Raw genomic sequence first — 23,601 nt, 5'->3', positions numbered from 1 at the left:
GTCACTTTTCAAAGCAGACACTCCTTTTCAGCATGTGTATTGTGAGCGATTTCATATAAGCAATCAAATGGCTGCTCTTTAACATGTTAACATTTTGCTTTCATTCTTGAATATGGAAGAGGTGCCTTGGTACAAGTTAGCATATAAAAAAGTATTTTTCTTTTGTTTTGGGTTTGTTTGTTTTAAAGTCATGGGATATAGTCTTTCTTTACAGGATATGATTATGAAGCAGAGATAGAAACATTGCTACTGCCTGTTCAGCCATCATGCGCATTGCCAATCAGCACATCACAATCCCAAGAGAACTCTTTGTCCAACTGTATTCAGAAAGTAACTGACTATTAGTCCAGTGGTGGCATAAATACTCCTGAAATAATAGTGCCCAACATCTACTGCTGGTTTTCAAAATTTAAAAACCCCAAAATTTTAGAGGTATGGGATTTCTCCTCAAGCTATACGAGTGGCAATCTATTTTTAGATTACTGCACAGTACTGCATAATCTGATAAAGTATTCGCATTAAAATAACCTCAGATGGAAACTACTGAACACCACACACACACACACGTAAACAAAAGCTCTCTTCTTACAGCAAAGTCTTTGACAAACCAAGAAATTATCATACGTTTTAGAAGATGTTAAGCTTATCAGAATTGTACTTAATCTTCAGAGAAACCCCACAGGATTTAAGTCATCTACTCAAAGATTATAGGTTATTACCAAATTTCCAAGTTAATTAAATAGAGTCAGTAGTTTGGACCAACAGAAATCTGATTAGAATTAATACAAACTAGAAGCACTCCTTTAGCACGATTAACACTGCTATATACAAAATGTCTAGTAAAGTGAGTTTTACACCATGTTCTGCCAATAGCATGTTTTTTACCTCTATTGTAGCTGTATGTCCTGAGCATCTGAATTTACAGTACTTCTTACACACTGCAGAATTCCATCAATCACAGTGTAACTACAGTAAATTATAGCTAAAGCATTAGCAACAATAATGAAGTTTAAAATCCAAACATCTGCATTCTAAACCCACTTTCAGTTATTCAGTTTTCTGAAACTTTCCCCTATTGGGATTCAATTTAACAGGCTCTCTCTCTTCCAGGAAGAGGACTTTGGTTTTGCTTAAACTTTTTTTTTTTTTTTTTAAATTCAGTTATTCTTGATTGTACAAAGAGCAAAATTATTTTCCTATGATAAAAAGGATCCACTATCCTCCTCTCCTTGTTTTGTTTTTTAAAGAGGAAGGTCTAGCACTGAAATGGCTAATGGTAAAATACTGAAGTTTGGCCTTGCACTGAGATGTGCTGTGGCACTGAAGGAAATGGTCTTCTGTTGAAAACTGATCTGGATTCAGCTGTGTTAAAGCCACTGATCATTTGGCATATTCAGTTGAAGTGTCACAGTTTGTTTTTAACCGCTTTTTATTGAAATTGAAGGTAAGCTAGGCAGCACACCTTATCTAGTGTGCACTAGAACAATATGCATTAAATGTTGCATTTTAGAAAGTGTGCATCAGGCCATGCACAGTTAATAAAAACAAGATCTGCAGGAGTCCTCATCTCATGCAGTGTACCTTTTGCAAGAGGTACAGTGAATGGGGCAGAGTTCTGCAGTCCCTTGCCTTACTCACTGTGCATCTTTTAGATATGCAAGGTATGGAGAAAACCCCTGTCTCCATACATCTTGTAGGGTAACACTTTGCAGGTCGTAATGAACATGGGAAGGAGGGGGTGCTCGTTAACATAAGATAGGACAGGGCATCCTAACAGCGTCTTTAAAAAAAAAAAAAGTTCTAGGAAATTAAAAGCTACATTAAAAACTTGCATGGTTAAGCACTGATAAGTCAGAACTGCCAAAGTTCAGTACACACAAGTTTAACTCAACCCCTTGTGTACACATTGTGAACACTAATATTTTATTTTATACAGCCTTTTAAAGTACATTTTGTTTGGTACACCGGCTCTTGTGTTAGTCACTGTGCATTTTCTATATAAATTACTCTCATGGATTGACATATAATAGTACAAGATACTACACTTGTATTTACAGCTGTAGGAAAAATATATAACCATATTTTATCACCTGAGAAATAGTAAGCTATCATAAACTTAAGGCTTGATTCTGCAAACACTACATTCACATAGAACTAGAAAGGAACTACTGGGCCAGGAGATTCCACACAAGACAAAGGGCCCCAATTCTTATTAGGGGTTTTCCGTGCTATTGCACTGGAAGTTATATGTAGTAATAATTTTGGTTTATTGTGACCAGGCCCACCAACAGTGGGGGGCAAAGGGGTCAATTGCCTAGGTGGGCCGCAGGGCTCCTAGGCACGCCCGGGATGGTACTGGTGGTGGCAAAGGCTGCCAGGCAGGCATGTGGAAGCCCTAGCCATGCCAGAAGAGCACAACCAGCAGCAGCTTGTTTGGCACCAGCCAGCGGAGAAGCACCACCACGCGCACCCACACACTTCAATAAATGCCATCATCACTTCACATATTTGCATCTTAAAAAAAATATCTAGCAATATTCAGAAAGGCAGCTTTGGCTATGACTTTTTCAGGCAGTTCAGTATATCACGATCAATAAGACTGGTTTCTGTCCAAAGATACAACGCATGCACATGCATACAAACGATTTTGCCTCTCAAGATCAGATGAAGTCCAATATTTTTTCTAGCAATGAAAATGTGTGTTGTATGTTTTATTTCAACTTCCTCTTCCATAGTATATGTACTGTATGTGATCCTTCATATCCCATAAAGAATTAATTTCATACCAGGTAAATGAAGGCTGCTATCAAATCTCCCCTCATTTTTTTCTTCTGCAGACTAAATAAGCCCAGTTCCCTCAGCCTCTCCTCATAAGTCATGTGCCCCAGCCCCCTAATCATTTTTGTTGCCCTCCAATTTCATTCCATAATGTATTTAATTTAAATATATAATTCAAAACAACAAATTCTACATCTTATATTTAGGCTCACAATTTGTTTAATACTGGTGCCGTAACTGGAAAAAAAAGTTAACTATATCAAGCAACGCCACAACTTATGTATAGTGGGTTCTAATGTGCTATCAATAGGATAAAAAGTAGTGTTGTAAACCTCAGCCATCACTTTCAGGGGGCCCACTGACTGTTCTGCCTGGGGCCCGGAATGGCTGTCAGTGGACTTCATTGTGACAATTCCCATACCTACCTATATGACTAATTTAAAGGCAGCTCAATGGCTTTTAGATACTATCTTGTGGTTTACATATTTAGAATAATAAAGTTTTGTTTAGAGGATCCACTGTTATCAAAAATAAAAGGGGGGTGCAAAAGTGAAGTCTTTGATATGCACATGGACAAGCTGGGGTTTGTATGCATGTGATCTTTGAAGTTCCTTGACATCCCCAGGGGTGCATGTGCCCTTTTGAAGATCTGGCCCTAACAAATAGCAATTGTGATGGTGGCACTGGGGTAGCTGGGAAGATTTAAGTACCTAGAAAGTTTCCAACTGATCATACTGCACAACAAGTTAAAACAAGTTTCCACTTAAGCGTTGGAGACTATATTCAATGTAAGAATTCACTTATTCACATCAGTGATTAAATTAAGGCTACAAGTTGAGACTGGTGGTCTGGTTTAAACTGTAAGTGTGCCTGTGAGTTCTGCAGCACATGTGTAGTATTAGCCCAGAAATGTAGTCTTTAATGTAAATACTGGCCTAGAAGCTAAAAATGTCCTTATTTTTTCATTTTTGAGATAGAAGATAGAACTGCATTACCATGGTTATAGTTAGCTAACATACCTCGTTTTTTTGCCTCTGCCACCATTTCATCATACTCTTGTCTGTGACGTAAAGCCTCCTCTATGGATTTGGCAGGAAGATTTCTGAAAACAAGTCATTTCTGAATTCAATATATGGATGACATTCTGGACCATTTCAGACAGACTGACTGGTTTCTCTCTCCTTTTTAAAGGTGAATTTAGTGATTATATTAAGCGTAGGAATAACAATAATGGAAAATGAAGTCCAATATGGTGAAACATTTGTATATAAACAATCTACCAGACAAGTATTTTTGCATATATTTGCTTTTATCACTCTCCTCACTGTTAGTAAAGAGACTAAGTGACTTGCTCAAGATGAAACAGACTATGGCAGAGCTAGGAACAGAATCCAGATCTCCCAAGTGCCAATCCAGTTCTATAATTATAAAATCATCCCTCCTCTCAACCCAGCTGCTGAAGAACAACCTCCAAGGTAGAGAAGCTCTATGTCATTCAATCACAGCTCTCTGCTAAAATTGTAACAAGTTTGCCAAACACTACCACTTGCAATGGCATTTTGCATGTGATGTACACAAAAATATACACTAAGAACAAGATCATCACTATAATGCAATAATCCAGAACTTCCATTAAGACATAATGTTGTATATTATTGTAAAACTTGGTACTTCACCATCAACTGCAGGCCCTACATAAGTCAACATATTTTAGGTCTTGCCAATAAGCTATTTTTATCTTCACATGTACAAGTAATACTGGTTAAAGCCTGGGGTGAGAAAGATGCATTCTAGCAGGCTATGAAAACATCTGCTAGAATGGCCTTCATGAAGCTGCAGAACTAATTTCACTGAGGCATGCTTGAAAGTCAGGGATTCTTTAACTAGAAAACATACACTTTTGCTCATCTAGAACAAAGTTATTTTAACTTAGTGAAATTTCACATGGAACCTTTAAGGTCATACAAAAAGTTTTGTATGATGTTAAAGACTCATTCTCCACTTCCTGTTTCATGGTTCAGTTTCATTAAGATGGATGAACCCTGAGGATTTTTGTTCCCAGATTGAGAGAAAATACTAGAAATTTATAGTCCCACATCACTAATTGAGCTTGCATACCTCTGGGAAAACTAAAATATCCTAATAAATGGTGGTAAAAATTTCCCAAAGAGATTTAATATGAAACTGCATAAATGCATGCTAGAATTTTTTCCATTGATAATGAAAGTTAAATCAGCCAAATGATGGATTAACTGAGTCTTAATGATTTGAAACTCGTAAGAAAATTCCTGCAACTCAAAGAATTCAGCGCGCACACGCACACACAGAAAAATCAGACTATATATTGCTCCCTTAACTATTATTTTCTCAAATGTCTACTTCTCATTTGATTCAGTATTTCAAATTAGTGCTGGCTCAGTGGCTTGTATACTGTGGTGTCACATGGTAACAGCATAGTAGTTTAGAAAACCTCTCGTTTCCTAGTCTTTTGAAAACATTTTAGAAATTATCTCAGCCTCCATAGAGGGAGGCAGAGGGTTGATCATATTTTAGCACACTCAAATGAATGAAAACAATATTATAGTCTGAAGACAGCCTTAAGATAAATGCTGAGCAAGAGTAAATGTATTGGGTAAGATACTAGATATAAAGGTTAACATGGTATCTTGTATTCCTGCTTCAGGAAAGTGAAAGTCTCCTTTTGCTGGGCAAGAAGCAGAATGGGTTTGATTAGCTCTTGATTCCTTTATTGTCAGTGATAATTAAAAATTCAGACTTCAAAGCTCTGTGTGGAGAATGGGGTGGGGAATTCAGTAACAAAACTGCTAATAACAACCTCGATTTCATTTTGGCTACCCTTTATCAACAGAATAAATATAACTTTTAATGTGACTTTTGAATAGGATTTGCTATAATGAATAGAAAGATGAAACTTATACATGCGCCAAAAATATAATCAACTTGTGTCTTTACAAATAAGCATTGATATGCAGGTATATATTAACAAGTAAAGGGGGTTTTTTTGTTTTTTTTTTGTTTTTTTTACTGGGGATAGACTGCACTTACAGGAAACATTAGTATTGCTTTTATACACTGCATCACCAATTTTTCTACTTCATGCAACTGCAATAAGATTTTAATATATTGTAACAGGTGAAGGAGGCTATCTTATAGAAATTCTCTTAGTCTATAAGGGTGGTGGAAAAGAAAATAAATTGCATGAGGTTTTTATCAGAAGCAAGTTCCCAAGCCACTTGCAGGCTAGAAAGTAGGTAGGACAAGTTCACCCTGCCAGAGTCAGAACCCAACATATTTAGGTGGTAAGCAATTATCTTGTATTTCCTGGCAACAGCATCTTTTTACCATATGCTGTAGTTACATTTTTTTATCCCCCAAATTAGGCTCTCATGGTGACTGGTCTCAGACTATGCTCAGCAGACAACCATTCATGCTGACACCCTCTTGGTGGTCTAGCAAATTAAATATTTTAGAAACCAAGCAGTGGAGAAATGGGGTTTTAGGAGAGGTCCTTAAGAGAATCTTTTATAAAGGAGTCTGCAGAATGAAGAGTTCTAAGAATCAATGTCATAGGCAACTACCTGACAGCACTACAGGATGAATATATAGGGAAAAAAATCTTGCTCCATTGACTTCAATGGAGCAAAACTCTCATTGACTTTAATGAGGTCAGTATTTCACCAAATTATTTAGTTACGGTCTCAGATTGAGTAATTTATGAAGAAATTGTTCCAGTTCGACCAGTAAAGTACTTTGAGAAAGAAAATTGTAAAACAGGACATCTAAATTATTTAACCTTTGCTAGGTCGGTAGGCAGGAGGGCATGTATGTATATCATGTTATTATCTACTTCATGGCAGAATTCACTACTATACTTACGATGGTCGATCTTCCAAAATAAGAGCAGTAGTTGAAAGTGGTTCAAATTCAAAATTTTTACGCCTTGTTGCCTGGGGTGGATGTTTACATGTTCTTCCTGTTCGTGCTTCATATTCCTAAGTAATGTTATTAAAAGAAAACATTAAAAACGCCAAATTTCAGACTTCCTTATAACTATGGGACATGTTTACAAAATGAATCAATCAATGAGGAACTAACACATTCCAGCTTTAAAATTATTTACATCAACCAGGAGATACTGCTATTTCATGACCATTAGGAAGTGAAAACTAATGAGAAAGTTACATTTCACAAATTAATGCATCTGGTTACAATAGATCAATGATTACATTCTAAATATAAATGTGTATTTGTATGCAATTGACAAACTAAAAACAAGTAATGTATTTTACAATGTTAATTGCAGTACAAATATTCTATTAGAGTAGTCATATGAATTACAAAAAGTACTAATTAAGATGAATCTTCTAGTTCCCTTCCTCATTTTTATTTTTCAAAATTTTCCTTTTCCCCCCTTAATGGCTGCTGCTGTCATCTGTATGATGTTGCCCTTATTTCTGATTTCCACTTTTTCCCAACATCCTTTTGAATACCAGTGAGAAGGATGTGCTCTTGTTGTTCAAATTTAACTATACAACATGGAGTAGTACTGTAATCAAGGTCTTGTATCATTCCATCTGTTATGGATGTACATGTTTTAACTTGTATCCTTATGACTGAGAATGAAGTGAGTGACTTCCTAATTAGTCAATGTATATTTAAGAGCAGGAAGGGAGACATTTAAGATACCCCAGTTCAACCTCAGATACCCACCCTTAATTGACTTCCAAGTTACCCCATGACTCATTCTTACATACAGATTACAATTCAAGATTTTTCTATGTGAAAGCATTCAGCTTAAACCCAAATGACATTTTCACCTTAAACATTCTCTTTAAGCCAAAAAATAAATACTGGCTTCTCCTCTCTAATTCAGTTTCTTTCACATGTTGCAGTTTAACAAAAACAGAATATATAGGGGCGAGTGTTTTTAAAGAGGAGAGTAGAAGGTTAAGTACATTGGAACCAACTGTTAAAATAGGCCGGTTCCCAAGGTGAGCCAAGAATCTTGTCCAAACTCATATGAATAAGTTTAACTAAGTTTATTCCTGTACATATTTCAGCACTGTCCACTTTCAGAAGTAAGAAGAAATATTTTACACTGAATTTCCTGAAACAAAGAATCTGTATCCATTTCCTACAAAAATATATTAGTCATAAATATTTTATTTAGAAATAAATAGCAAAATGGTAAGCTGCTGATCAGTCTTGAGGTTGCATGGTAACTTTTTTGTAAGACCTTAAGCTGTTATACAGATAACTTTTAAAGTTGTCTTCACTTTTCATAACCTTTTAGAATAAATGTCCTGTATGAATGGAATATATAGGTCTATATAGGAATATATCTGCCTGATCAAGTACAGCAGTCTGTTCCAGAAATTGTTTCCACCTGAATTTCACACACTACATGGAAGAGCTTTTTGTTTACACCTTTTCACTACTAAAGTATTTATTCATTTATTTATTCGGGAATAAAGGAGGTTATTGACTTGGCCTATATATTCTATTCATACAGGACATTTATTCTAAAAGGTTATGAAAAGTGAAGACAACTTTAAAAGTTATCTGTATAACAACTTACGGTCTTACAAAAAAGTTACCATGTAACCTCAAGACTGTAAGAAGCTACCAGAAACTTTTGGATAATGTACAAGATGGAACAAAAATATTGTTCACCATGGAGTCATGTAACTCCCACTTGTGGTCGACAGTAAAGTGTCTGCTAAGGGAGTTCGCTGGTATGTTCTGGTTCCCTGGAAGACAAAACTGTCAACATGGTGACTTGATTGTTCACGCATCAATTCCATAGTCTGACTGCTTCTCCGCACAGGGGGATGGTAAAAGATTGCCATCATTTGTCTGATATTATGAAGGTAAGATGATCTTCAATGAATAGGAGAAAGGTCTTGCAAGCCCTTAGGACTGCCCACAATTCCAAACTATTGATGCACATCGTGGACTCTCAAAATATCTAAGTGCCCGGTGCTGTATGGCTGTTGTCCATGTGTGCTCCGCAACCTAAAAGAGACTCATCTGTAATAATTTTTTTCCAGTGAGGAGGAAAGAAAAGGAACATCCAAGCATACCTGGTGTGGATTCTTCCATCATAGAAAAGATTACATAACTATGGCAGGAACAATTACCATGGCATTCTTACAGTGTTAAATTTCAAGAGTACACTGTTTGAAGCCACACTTGCAGGCAATGAAGATGGAGTCTGGCAAACGGCATTACATAACTGCATAAAGCCATATGATGCAGGAGAAAACACACTGGTGCTTGAAGATGGTCTATGGAGGTCATTCATTGCCTGGAACCTGTCCACAGACCTCTGGACCTTCCTAGGAAAACCCAAAACATGAAGCCATAATTCTGAGTGCATTACAATGACAATAGCCACTGCTCTCAAAGATGTATCCACTGCTGATTGAAGAGTGGTCCTGCCAACCATCTTGCCTTTTTCCTATGAAAGCCTGAAATTGAGCTCTGTCCTGATGGGGAAGCATGTCTATGAAGTCTGAAAATTGGGAATAGTTTAGGTAATCATACTTAGCCATCAGTGCTTGGTAGTTGGCTATCCTGAACTGAAGACTGGTAAAAGAAAAACCTCCTTCCTAATGGAGTTGCTTGCCTTGTTTGTCAACTGGAGTAGATCTAATGTGTTGCTATCTTGATCTCTCTGTGGCAGCCTGAACCACCTAAGAATTAGGAGAAGGATGAGAAAAGAAAAATTCTACCTTTTGGCTGGGACAAAACATTCTTCTGCCCTTTTATGGATGGGGGACAGTACCAGTGGCTGAGGTATGCTAGACTGTTCTTGTTGGCTCCATGACGACTTCATTAATAGGAAGCGCTCTTCTTCTGGAAGACTGAAGGAGGTCTGATCGCTTACGTTGAGGATCCTGAACTTCCTCAAGGGAAATCTGTAACACCCCTGCAATTTGACATAACAGATCCTGGAACTTCTTATTGTCATTGGGGGATATGGAGACATTAGAGTCTCTGCTTCATCTAGAGAAGAGGACAATCTTGTCAATAATCAGAGAAACTGCTAGATCTGGCACAATCTTCAATGGGTTCAGGAGGAAGCTCTAGTTGACCTTTCGTTAAGGAGGGGAGGTTGTTTAGACTCCCTAGAAGATTGAACCAAGCTTATGGGATGGTACAGGTCCGAAGGTCCCCAGTCTGGCCAATAAGATGGGTCAAACTGAAGTTGCAGTGTCCGCATAGCATGGGATAACAAACACTGCAAGATGGATGTTGAGGTACAAGTTGGTCCCAAACTGGTTCCGATCCCTTATCCAGAAAGATAGGCCTCAGAGAACGAAACATCAGTTCATCAGATGATTATGGATCTCCTAAGGAAGAAAAAGGAGATGATAGTACCAACAGTCCTGCTAGAGAAAAATCACAAGCAGAGAATGGAATGGGACTCCTCCCATCAGTTGCAATCTCCTGGTGGAATCAGGATCTCCTTCATGAGAGAAGGACCTGATCGAGGAGACCGAGAATTTGTAAAAGCAAGAATGTCCTCAGGTGGATAAGACTCAGCTCTCCCCACAGCATAAGGGATCCTGTCTGCTCAAACGGATGGAGCCACAGTAGTTACAGTCTGTGCCGAAGTTGTGCAAGATGAAGTTGGTACAGTCGGTAGCTGAGACTCAATGGTTGCTTCTAACTGGTACAGTAAGATCCCAGAGTTTGGTTGGATGGTACCAGAGGCACTATTGTCGACAGATCGCAATACAGTACCAATGAAGCCCTGGATTTGTAGGCTCTCTTGTCATGCCCCCTGAGATATGTTCTAAGTTCTCTTGGACTGAGCCTGAAGACTTTCAATTTAGGCAGGGTTGTAGCTGACTTCTTCTACGTGGATTTGGAAGAGAATTTATTCTCATGTTTATGAGAATGTTCCAAGCCTTCCCAACAAGACACCAGTGAGAGATCTGTAGTCAGATCTCATGGTAGGAGGGGTACTCCTTGACAAGTCAGACCTTGTATTGGAGGGGATCCCATCAGGTGCTCAAGGAGAAGTTTTTACCTTTCATGGTTACAACTGGGGAACAAGCAGCACATACTACACTTTGCCACAACGCAGGCTTTCCCCAAGGCAGTGCAGGCAATGTTGATAGTCACTGCTGACTGAGAAGTAGTGCAGGCAAGAAGCTCAAAATCTTGAAGCCTGGAGTCCTGAGCATATCCAGTACCTGCAGTGGGGTAGCCGACTATAAAAAGCAAAAACTAGAATTTTAGAGTTTTATCTGGTAAAAACTTTTCATAAATATGTATTTACAAATAAACATATAAAGATGACAAAAAGTTCTTGGCGCTGGAGGTTCCAACCTGAGCCATACAGTGATGAGAAGGAACAAGAGAGTGTCTGCTCCACCTTTTATTTTCTCAGTTGGAGGCACAAGGAGAGCAAGGGATGCAGACCAACAGACACAGGTTTCAAAATTCTCCAGCTACGGGCACATGGATCACATCCGTACCCACATGGAATGCACATAGGGACCAATACTTGTAGATGTAATATAATAGGCTTGATTCTTCAATTCCTTCATCTAGAACTCCAGACACCTTAAAGAATGCCCTACCCACACTTCACAGAACGATGATATTTTGTAATAGCCCAGTTAGATAGGTTTTAAAAAAATAAAATAGTTTGAGATAAAGTTCTATGTTCACAGTCTCGGCTACAAATTCCTGGATACAGATCTCTGTTATTATGTTGTCTTTAAACTTATAGAAATAATAGATTTCTGGCAGTAGACAGCTTAGTCTGGACTTTTAAAAAAATGTATAAAACTAACACAAAATGTCAATGGAGCAACAGTAATAAGTACCCTCCTCTGTTTGAAACAAATGGTCTGAGGTCTCAAAGACCCACATCCTAGAGAAAGATGCAATTTTGTTTCTGGAGAAGGAAGCAAATAAATGGCTACGTGAAAAAAGAAGCCCAGTAGGACTCCAATAGCTTAGATACTGTAGCAGGCATGTTGGTTGGCCAAATGGCCTTTTTCCAGTTCCTGAAGCATTTCAATTACTCACTTTCAGTTAGCAATTCAAGAAGTTTTTAAAATGACACTGGAATCCAGGGAAGAACCATTTTTCATGGATTCACTCAAAGGAGATCTATAGTTGGTCTGAGTTGCATGATAAAAATAGTAGTTACTCAACAGATTAAATCATCCCGCATCTCAGACAACAATTAAGTTCTTAGCTTTGATTTGTGAGATTAAAAGACAGAGGTACCAATTAAATTATATGAAATGTTTTAGTTCCAAGGACCCCGTGTCTCTAGTTTTACAAAGACAATGTTTCCAAACTCTTAAAATACAGGAAAGATATGATTGAAAAAAAAAAAAAAACCATTGATAGCTTCCCTACTCCTAATGTGGTCAACTAAAGCCAAAAAAATATTAATAATAAGAGTACTAACAACAGTTATAGTTAAAAGTCCCAAGCACATAATTTTCTTGAATGTGTGTGCCCCCCATTAGAATCTGATAACTTTAAATTTAGGTCATACTTGTTGTGGGCCACCCCAGGCCTTGTTTATGTTCATTATCAAAGAAGCCACCACTTTCAGGCTTCAGAATGTAAGCCAAGAGCTTTTTTTTTTTTTTTGGGGGGGGGGGGGGGGAAGAGGACACTGAAGATGCGGGAAGAGGTATCTGAAATATCCTTGGCCAAGGAAGCTAGATTGCTTCTCTGAGGAACATAAGGTTGCACCACCATCTTGTGGCCTAGTTCAGAAGACCTTAGCTAAAGCATTAGTGAAACAGTCCAGTAGAAAGGACAGTGGTAAGGCCCCATCTGACCACAATACTAGACATGAAGGTCTAGCAGGTTGAAAAAGAAAGGGAGCATCAGAACTGCTTGAATACCTTTACGTTTAGGGTCCTGATAGAAGTCATACATCAGCTTCACTGACCGTTCAGACCTGAGAAGAGATGAGGCCTGAAGAGGGTGTACAGTTTGGGTATTTCCCGATTCATTCTTGGTACTCTCTCTCACAAAAAGCAGAAGTGTGCAATAATAATCAGTTGAGCAAAGCTAATTAAGAAGTACAGCAAACCAAAAATCAGGAGGGATGGACTACAGACATTTCATCCCAACTTTTCTGGCACAATTCAACTGTTGCCACTCCCTATCACAAGAAACAAGCCTACTAAGCCATACAGAGAAATGTAAGAAAGAAGGTTCTTCAAAAGGATTTTTCATGGACAGCAGCAATGGCTGAAGTTGGTTATTAGACTCCTAATCTTATGAAAACAAGCACACTTCTAAGAATAGTTGCCAGCAGGAAAAACTGAATTGTACAAACTCAGTGGGATACCACAAAGCATTAGAGAGATTCAAAACTGAGACCAGAATAGTTTCCAAGTTAAGATACTCTATTGTAGTTGGATCAGATTTCAGCCTTGAGGAAAGTTTTAACATAATAGTTTACTGTACAAGAACCTTCCTATGGAAGAAGATTCCTGCATAAGAACCTTCATGTTTCTGAAAAAATAAGGTATTTTATCATGAGATCCAAGAAATTGCATTGAGCATGCATGAAACCTACTAGTTTATAACATTTCTAGAAACTATGGATATCAGTGACCATTTTCTCCATTTACACTATGCACTACTACAATTGTCAAAGATTCCCAATATTCTTAAATCTGTATCTAACATGCAATCTTTCACAAATTCACAGCTGTGCATTGAAAAACATTTCTACTTAATATTAATTGAAATGTGCTGTTATAAAATACTAGTTTGTGATAGGGTACATTTATGTATTTTTTATTTTGACAATGAAGAAAAGTTACTGGGAGTGGCAAATGTTTGAATAAATGTCAATCGAATCTTCAGATCCAAAATTGTACAGAGCTGATTGATTTTTAGTGTGAATAGCTGTTCGTTCTAGCAACAATATCTAAGTTCAGGAACTCATTTCACCAGGACTTCAAGAGTTGATGCTCCTGTGCCTAAGCAACTAAACTGCTAGTAAAAGTATTGCAAGCTTCAGGTCTGAACCGCAGGGCTTGATCCAGAATTATACAGGTCCAAGTGGGATCAACATCTTATATCCAACAATGGTAACAGTTTAAAACTTTGTCTGCAAAATCCTTTATTATTCAAAACACCAACTGATACTTGGTAGGACAGTAAAAAGTAAGTAAAAGTTACTTGCTCAATAGTGACTTCAAGATGGGTAGTCCACACTGATTTCACTGCTGGCACAAATTATATGAACATCAGATTCTTTTGAAAAGCTGTGTCCACTGGGGCCACAACTGCACCTTGCTCACCCTCTTGCTTCAGTTAGTAGGGGAGGGGGATAAAAAGAACATGGCAGCTACCACCTAAACTCAATTCCTTCACTCAATACGAGGACTCCCATCAGCGGGGCCGGAGGAAGGGACGTGGAAGCCGTGTGGACAACACATCTTTAAGAACTACAGTTCCTTACCATACAGTAAATTATTTGTTCAAGTGATCATCCACACAGATTCCACTCTTGGTGATTAGCAAGCAGTCATCCTAATCCCAGGAGGAAGAGGAATTGAGGCTGATTTGAAGAATGATTGCAGAATGGCCCTACAGATGTTTGTGTAGGATCTAGGAGTCTGCATCACAGAGTGTGTGTGGGGGGGGGGGCCCACCTCAACATGCTATAAAAACTCCAGGGCCCAGTGGGGGAGGGGGGAAGACTCGGGGCTTTAGGCCAGGGTTGGGCCCTCAGGCATAAGCATACTTTGACTTCTATTTTGGGGAGGTTAGGGCCAGCAGGGCTTGGGCCAGCTCTGCATGGAAGGGTCCAGCAAGGCAGTGCCATCTCCACCCCCTGACTCACCTCAGCAAACCACCCAGCCTGTCTGGGTGGGTGGGTGTGCGTGTATCTCAGGGTGGAGGTAGGGAGTCACTAGGGGTTGTGTGCAGGCAGGGAGGTAGCTCAGGGTGCAGGCAGTGGGGTAGCTAGTTGCTGTACGCAGGCAGGGGGTTAGCGCAGGGTACAGGCAGGGAGTAGTTAGGGACTGTGCGTCAGAAGGGCTCGCCTGTGGTAACTGCTCCCCAATGGCTCTTCTGGCCACAGAACCAGGTCCCCTTGCCTAGGCAGCTCTTACCAGCTGTTTGAACTGAGCAGCAGCCACAACCCAGGCACCAGCAGCAGGAAATGGAATGACGTGGCTGCTGCTCCATGGCACCAGCTGGAGCAACAGCTGCCCACATTGCCCGACTCCGGCTTCCCGCCTCTGACCTGGCAAATGGGCGGGAACTCAGAGGCAGGGAGAGGAGGAAGTGGTGTGGGGAGCTGCACTCAGGACCGCTCTGCCACTGCAGGAATGGGGCGCAACCAGCACTCCGGGCTTCAGCCCTACAGCAGGGAGAGCACCAAGGCTCAGGCTCTGGGTTCAAGCCGCAGGGTCCCCAGCCCCCCCGAAAGGGCTTGAGGAGTACACAGACCCCTGCTTGAGAACCGCTGCTCTAGGGGAAGGGAATACAAATGTCTGACCAAAAGCAACTGTATAACTATGCTACTTGGAATTTGAAGAAGTCAATATTTCCAGTCATAAGTAAGGGAACCCCAAGCTGCTTAGCTTGAGTTAGCCTTAAAGGGTACATAGAGCTTGCACAAATTGATAGAACAGTAAACTCTGAGGGCTCTTAACAAAAGATAGATTTTTTTTTTCTCCTGCAGTATATTATAGTCTTCATGAAAAGGCACTTCACTGGAACTATGTTTCTGTTCCTATCGCCACAGACTTCTTGTGCAACCAGCACATGCTATTTAATTTCTCCTTGCTTTCTGTTCCTCATCTACTTCCCCCCTACAAAGTACTATTTCAGGGACAAATTTATTAATGCTTGAGGTGTTTAGATACAACAGTGATTTTTTGCCTTAGAAAAGTCTATATGTAGAGTTTCTTTCCTCCAAGTGCAGACTGGGTTATAACTTATTTAACAGCAACTACATGGAGAACTGCAGCAAAGCAAATGCACCCAGAAATTTGAAGTGCAGCACAGTAGCCTGTCTAGTGGACAGCAAAATTTCCCTTGGTCAGATGTTGGTGATCGGGGGGGCTGGACAACAGGATTAACGTTAACTTTTAATTAACGTTTGTGCAAACCTTTGAATAGGTAAAATACTATTACAGGTGATAGACTTTTTATTAAATACTTGATGTACTAGCCACTTTGAAGGACAAAAAGGAGTTTATTTTCTTTCCTCTACTGAATCTGTTGCAGAATCAAAGTTCATTGTTTTAAAAAAAAATTACACTTATCTTTTAATAGCCATGCCTGCTACACTTCCATAGGGTGCCTGTACCAACCCTGAATTAAGTGGGGAAGGTTGAGTGCAAAGCTAGCCATCTAGCCTCATAAAAAAAAACCTCACTGGTTACAGAAATTGAACCAGGCTACCATTCCAGTACAAATGCCTGCTGAGTAGAGAACACTGCCAACTCCTAACGATGCATAAAAGTTCCTGGTGAAAGCCAGTCTCTGGAAGCCGGAGCCCTAGAAAGTTTGATGCTGGCAGTAAGAAAACACTTTAAAAATGGAAGAGCAGTTTAGTGAAGTTTGAGGAAAAAAGACCCCTCCTGGCCAGAAACATGGAACCATTGTCAAAATACTCCAAAAGCATGACCTTACAAAAAACTAGAGGAGTTGCACTACTTTCTCGGGTCGGGAAAAGCCTTCTGATGTGTGACGCTAAACAAGATGAAAGGAGCAGAGGAGGCAAAACTTAGAGAATAGACTGGATTCAGGCACAGGAGATTGTATAGATCAGATATTCACACTAGGGACCATTATAAAAGAATGTACAGAATAGCAACTTTTCCTCATCAATTTCATTAATTTTCAAAAGGCATTTTGACAACCTGCTCTGACGTAATATTGAGGAATATTCTTCAGCCCTAAAGCAGTCAACATCATCAGGGCCATGTACAGAGATATGAGATGCTCTGTAGAAGTGAACCACCGGACAACATAATGGCTCAATGCGGACACTGGCATAAAACAGGGCTGCATTTTATCTCCACTGTTTGATATTGGCACAGACTGGATAATGAAGTGCATTAGCTACACAAATATTGGTATAGGATGGACAGATGGAAAATGCCTTGAAGACTTAGACTTTGAAGATGATATTGTGCTACTGAACGATACCCTCCCCCCCAAAAGTGACAACCTGGCCCACCCCAAAAAAAAAGCATATGCCAAGCGGGACTCAAAATTAGTTATGCTAAAACAAACATCCTTGAAACCCACACATCAAGCAGTAACATCACCTTAGAAGGCCAACAAAAAAAACCCCACACCAATAAATTTGAGCCGTTCACCGACCTGGGCAGCACCATATTGGCCAATTGAAAACGAAGGCAGTGACACCAAGAAAAGGAAAGGCATCCAGAATATGGAAACCAAAGATGTATGGCCAGAATAAAAGTGAGAATTTTCAATTCAAAACGTAATTTCAGTGTTACCATATGGCTGCGAGAGCTGGAGATCTACCAAATCATTAGGAAAAAAGGAAACCTTAGAAAATAAGCGCCTATGAAAGATTCTGGGCATTGGTTAGAAAAACTTCATTACCAAAGAAGAGATTCAAGAAAATCACTAAACAGCAGCTTGTTTCCAATCAGAATTTGAAGGAAGCACTGGTCATATTTAGGGCATATACTCCAGATGCCAAAACAGAGACTCCCATATAAAGCCATCAAGTGAACACCAACTGGTGTCATGAAATGCAGGTGCCCAAAAGAAGCCTTAAGAATCATCTTTAGCAGCGAGGGCAGAACAGTCTATCTCAACACCATACAGCAGATGGAAGCTGCAGCAGGTAACAGCAGAGGAATGAAAGATATGTTTCCGCCCTGTGTGCCAACAGTGGCAAGGGATGGATGTAAGAATGTTTACTAATATTTGGGGGAGAGAAAAAGGACAATTATCTTCAGGAAGACTGTCAGAATTCTGACAAATCCATAATAAGAGAGGGGTGAAAACTCCCAAGTATTTCATCTCCAAAAATTCCATATCACATATCCACCTAAATAAAAGTGAAATATATGTTAAAATATAAGTAGGCAGGTGAACACCAGCAGACAGAGTCTGAACAAGATGCTATTTTCCCTTTTATTCCACAAGATAGAAGTTTACCTGACCCATTGTTGCTGGCCCATTCGCCCTTAGCAGCAGAAAGATAGGAGAATAGTTGTAATAAAGAAAGCCTCTGAAGTGATAGGGACCCTGCCAAAGTCCCATCCACCCCTCTTTCTCTATGAATAAGAAGAGGTAGTCTTAATACCACAGTTTAAGAGAAATTTTACAAAATAAACAAAATGTTTGGTCTTCAGTGGTGCCAGAGAGTTTAGAGAACCTATAAACGTCTGTAAGTTCTTGAAAGAGTTATTAAACTGTGTTAGATCTCATCATCAGAATTTAAAGATTAATTCAATATTAAAATCCAAACTTAGGTCCATAATATTGGAAACGGACAGTCATTATGCTGCTAAAACAGCTGTCTAATTCACCAATTTTCATTGAAAACAGTGACATGCATTTTGTTGCCATAAAGCAGGAGTAGCCAACCTGTGGCTCCAGAGCCACATGCAGTTCTTCAGAAGTTAATATGCGGTTCCTTGTATAGGCACCAACTCCGGGCCTGGAGCTACAGGCACCAACTTTCCAATGTGCAAGGGGGTGCTCATTGCTCAACCCCTGGCTCTGCCACAGGCCCTGTCCCCACTCCACCCCTTCCCATCCCTTGAGCCTGCAGGGCCCTCGCTCCTCTCTACCCAGAGCCTCCTGCATGCCACAGAACAGCTGATCAGGAGGTGCGGGGAGGGAGGGGGAGGCGCTGATCAGCGGGGCTGCCGGTGTGTGGGAGGCGCTGGGAGCGGGGGGGAGCTGATGGTGGGGCTGCTGATGTATTACTGTGGCTCTTTGGCAACGTACATTGGTAAATTCTGGCTCCTTCTCAGGCTCAGGTTGGCCACACCACCATAAAGTTTGTTCTAGCTTGAGTCCAAGAAAAGTCCAAATTAACTAAATTAATACAAAATAGTATTTTAGTGGCTAAATTATCCGAGTGACAGTGGATTAGAACTATGTGGTCTAGCACTCCCACAGGTATGACCTCAAAATTTAAACTGTTAGAAGATAGACTTTTATGGTAAAGTCTATCTTTTTATAATCACTATACTGTGGTATCCCTATGCTTAAACTTCAGGGGAAGGGTAGTTCCTAACTGTGTGGGGAAGCCAACTCTGAAACCAGAGAGCAATTCCATCTGACAGACTGCATCTTTAGATGTAGCCATAAGGCTGGGTCAGACCTTTACCCTAGGATAACTCCCAGATAAGATTATAGCAGATCAAGTCACTTTCACCCCCTGTTGTAACTGAAGCAATAGAACAGCTCTACACAATCCAAAAAGCTTGCTATGTAACACAGTGAGCTTTTAACACTTTTTTCTCTAGGTTCACTGCTGTCATTTTGAACTAAATACCTCTCTGATTTTTATATCATTAGTCTTCAATTAGACTGCTTTTCTGGGGCACAGCAGATACTGGCAAACTCATTATACCCGATGTTCTTATTAAAATCAACAGATAGGACTCTAAGCTAATTCATATAGGGTAGAGAATTGTCTAATGAGTTCACATAGTTCTTTTAGAGTCTTCATTTGATAAAAAGTTTAAGGCTGATTGGTGACCCAATTGGAAAGAATTCCACACTTCACAGCACTTTCAAAGATACAGTCACCACAAGAACATGAGACAAGAACCAATTTTTTTTAAAATAGAACTGTTCAGGAATAGATTTTCCTATACGAGTTTTTAAAATGCCATTACTTTGTATAATGTCTATTCCAGAGAAAAAGAGATTGGAATTTATAGTAATGGTAAAACTCTTATCTAACAGATATGCGAGAGAGACTGAAATTGAAAGGCAAGCCTAATGGCAAGCGTTTAGCAGTTAGGTAGCATTCTATCTTTCAGACTATGTAAAGCTTTAATAGACCCATTCTCGCTGCTATCTTTATTTATCAACTTCAACTGTATAAACAGGATTCCGCTCAGTTTTAATAAAACTGTAAAAGGACATAAAAAAATTTATATCAAACTCTGTCAGTGCAGAGTTATGGGTGGTAATGATATAAATAGCACCACGCAAAGCAATTAAAGAAGGCTTACATTAAAATAAAATATAAGTGGTCTTCAAATAAACTAAACTAAACCAACTAAACCAGAGGTGGCTAAACTACGGACTACAGGCCACATCCGCGGAACTGTCCTGCCTAGCCCTTGAGCTCCCCTCCCCTGCTGCCACACAGGTAGCGCAGCTGGCTCGGTCCAGGTGGGAGGGCTGCAAGCTCCTGCTGCTCTGTGTGGCATGTTAAGGGGGGGCACTGGATAAGGGGGAGGGGGTCCTGGGAGGCAGTCAGGGGACAGAGCAGTTGGATGGGGCGGAGGTTCGGGGGGTTGGATAGGCGGTGGGGGGGCAGTCAGGGGACAAGGAGCAGGGGGGGTTGGATGGGTCAGAGCTCTGTGGGGGGCAGTCAGGGGGCAGGGGTTGATAGGGGACAGGGGCTCTTGGCCCCACATACGGGGTCCTGGCTGCCAGCTCTGCCCGTGGCTCTGGTCCTGGCTCCACAACTGCCCCCAGCCCCACGACTGCCCCCAACTGTGGTCACAGCCTCAGCCCCCTGCTCCTGGAGACATAGCATTGCTCCCAGCCTCAGCTCTGGGGGGGGGGGTATGGACAAGGGTAAGGGGGCTGGCTTTCAGCACCCCCACTACCAAAAATGTTTCAGCACCACTGCTGCCTTCCCATATGGATTAATAGATTCCAAGGCCAGAAAAGACCACTGCAGGGGTCTTTGGGCAGGGGTGGGTCCAAAGGGTTTGGAATGTGGGAAGGGGCTCAGGGCTGGGGCAGAGGATTGGGGTATGGGGAGGTGAGAACTCTGGCTGGGATGAGGCCGGGGATGAGGGGTTGGGGTGCAGGCTGCCCCAGGGCCACGGCAAGGAGAGAGGACCACCCCGCAGCCTTCTCTCACCACAGCAGCTCTGGGGCTGAGGGAGAGCATCTCTCCCCGCCTCAGCCTTGAGTGCCTGCATGGCCCTTGATAGGCTGCTGGGTGGCCACGCAGCTTAGAGGGAACTTAGGACCACTGTCATCTTTAAGTCTGACTTCCTGCATAACAGGCCAGAGAACTTCCCCCAAATTATTCCTAGAGTGTGTATATATATCTTTTAGAAAAACCAACTCTTGATTTAAAAAATGGCCATTGATGGAGAATCCACCACAACCCTTGGTAAGCTGTTCCAATGATTAATTGACTTCATGGTTAAAAATATAGTTTATTTCCAGTCTGAATTTGCCTAGCTTCAACTTCCAGCCATTGGATCAGCTTTTTCTGCTATACTGAAGAGCCCATTATTAAATATTTCTTCCCCATGCTGATACTTATAGATTTAATCAAATCACTCCTTAACCTCCTCATTAAGCTAAACAGATTGAGAGCCCTGAGTCTATTACTATAAACCATGTTTTTTAATCCTTTAATCATGCTCGTGGCTTTTCTCTGAAGCATCTCCAATTTATCAATATCCTTCTTGAACTATGGGCACCAGAACTGGACACACCGTTCCAGCAGCGGTTGCACCAGTGCCAAAGACAGAGGTAAAATAACCTCTCAACTGGTACTCAAGATTCCCCTAATTATACATCCTAGGATTGCACTATCCCTTTTGGCCACAGCTTTGAACAGGAGCTCATGTTCAAATGATTATCCATCACTACTCCCTAACCTTTTTCAGAACCACTGCTTCTCAGGACAGAGTCCTGCTTCCTGTAACTATGGCCTATATTCTTTGGTCCTAGATGTGTTTTACTGAACCAGAAGATGTGTTGAGAAACACTGGCTCCCAGGTCAGAAGAACCAAGCAGATAGCCAAAAGCTTGAGTACATTAAAGCTCAACTTCTAATTTTCTAGGGTGCAAAAGTGCATAAACCCAAAATAGGTTACTCCCCAGCCCAGGAGACATGTATCTAAAGTGATGCAGGTAAGACTCTGAGGAGGCAGATAAGGTAGACACTCTATAAAATGGGGGTGGTGTTCCCATCAGGCCAGGGGAACAGATGGGCTCTTCCCAAGAGAAAAGCAATTTCCATCTGATCACAAGAAAGGAAGGGACTGAAAGGACATGCATGTTCTATTCCTGAGGGAATTCTGCACCAAAAAATAAAAAACTCTGCACACATTTTAAAATCCCTGCAAACTTCTGCATATTTTGTCAAAACAACAACATAATCACACCATTTTCAATTATTTGCTGACAAGTTTTTTTTAAATAAATCATCAAAATTATTTAAAAACACTGGTCAGCAAATTGAAAATGATGTGATTATATTGTGTTATTTTAACAAATAAAATATGCAGAACTTTGCAGAATTTTAAAAATTTTTATTTTGGGGATATAATTTCTTCAAGAGTACCAGAGTTCTTTCTGTGTGGCACAATCCAGGTGAAGACATCTTAGTAGAGGGTGGGTGGAGGGGCTCATTGGGAGGTTCTGGGTGCAGGGGAAATGGGACTCTGCAGGGGAATCCAAGTGGAAATGGTTAGGGCTCAGCGGGGAGGGCTGGGATGGGGGGGCTCATTGGGGATGTGGCTGCTAGGGTAGTGGAGCTTGGTAGGGTTGGGGTCAGGGTGCAGCTGGTTGGGACTTAGTGGGGGTGAGGATCTTAATGCAGGGGGTTGGGGGGGGTCTGTGTACTGGGGGGCTCCTGATGCATGGGTGAGGCTCAGTGGGGTGGGTTCTGGGTGCGGGAGGTTACAGGCGGTGGTGATGCTCGGGATGGGGGGGGTGTCATCCAGATGTACAGGGGTTGGGCAGACAGAGGGAGAAGCTCCCCCTACAGTGACTGCTTTTTCCCCATGGCTGAGGAGCAACAGAGCCAAGTGGGGGAGGGCTCACTGTAGGGGGAGCTACTCAACCCCCACGCACGTGGACCCCTGCACCCAACCTCCCTCCCCCCCGCACCCAAACTCCCCCCTCAGCCAACCCACCTCCCCATGGTACAGAGCTTCCTGCAGCCAGGGGGGGTTTTGGGGATTGATCTAACCCAGACTCAGCTACTGTATGCAGGAGAGGGGGAAATGGAGAACTCAGTCTCCCTCCTCCTCAGGACTAACATCCCTGGGCAGCCAGAGTGGGCCCCAGACCTATACCCACACCCCCTATGCAGTGACTTACCTCTTCCCTGGCTGCCAAAAACTGACACACCCGCGTTGCCGGGGAGGAGTGAGCGAGCACTGATGCAGCTTCTCTTTACTTCCCCACAGAAAGTGGTGATGCAGGAAGCAAAGAGAATCTGCAAGGGGACACGCAGTGGTGCAGAATTTCCTCAATAGTGTACTATTGCCCATAGGAGCAAGTTCATAGAGGACACAAAACCTCCCAAGATAGACAAAAGTCATGCTGACTGGGTGAAATGCGTGGAAACACCTTAAGCCTGGGAGGATTAAAGTGTGAGAAGTGTGTCATGAGAAAGGAAAGCTTTGGCAACCCATGCACAAGTGATGTAATTCCTGGGAGGAAGACAGGTGAGAGACTTTCCCATGGTTGATTAAGGACCTATTGTGGGCTTTGTAAATTAGAACCCTGTCTTGGAGAAGCCAGTTTAGTGCAGATGAAGAGGTCTTTTAGGTCGGATACAGTTGTAATCACTATCTCAGCACAAGCTTGAAAACAGAACTGACAAGATGAAGCCACTATGGACTAACTAGG

At 41.2% G+C, this 23,601-nt stretch overlaps 1 protein-coding gene across 6 annotated transcripts in view; it reads right to left on the bottom strand.

Annotated features, from left to right (window-relative positions):
* TBC1D12 (TBC1 domain family member 12) overlaps positions 1 to 23,601 on the bottom strand; it is a 97,173-nt gene that overhangs the window by 17,191 nt on the left and 56,381 nt on the right. For all 6 annotated transcript variants that reach the window (XM_038411124.1, XM_038411125.1, XM_043518741.1 and 3 more), the window contains 2 exons: positions 6,676 to 6,791; positions 3,798 to 3,880 (listed from right to left, as the gene is read on the bottom strand). In XM_038411124.1, the coding sequence (XP_038267052.1) occupies positions 3,798 to 3,880; positions 6,676 to 6,791 (199 nt within the window). The remainder of the gene's footprint in view (positions 1 to 3,797; positions 3,881 to 6,675; positions 6,792 to 23,601) is intronic.

The sequence above is a fragment of the Dermochelys coriacea genome, chromosome 7 (assembly GCF_009764565.3).
Source record: "Dermochelys coriacea isolate rDerCor1 chromosome 7, rDerCor1.pri.v4, whole genome shotgun sequence".
NCBI classification, from domain to species: Eukaryota; Metazoa; Chordata; order Testudines; family Dermochelyidae; genus Dermochelys; species Dermochelys coriacea.
Note: the sequence above shows the minus strand (reverse complement) of the source record. Positions and strands in the feature narration are given on the sequence as shown.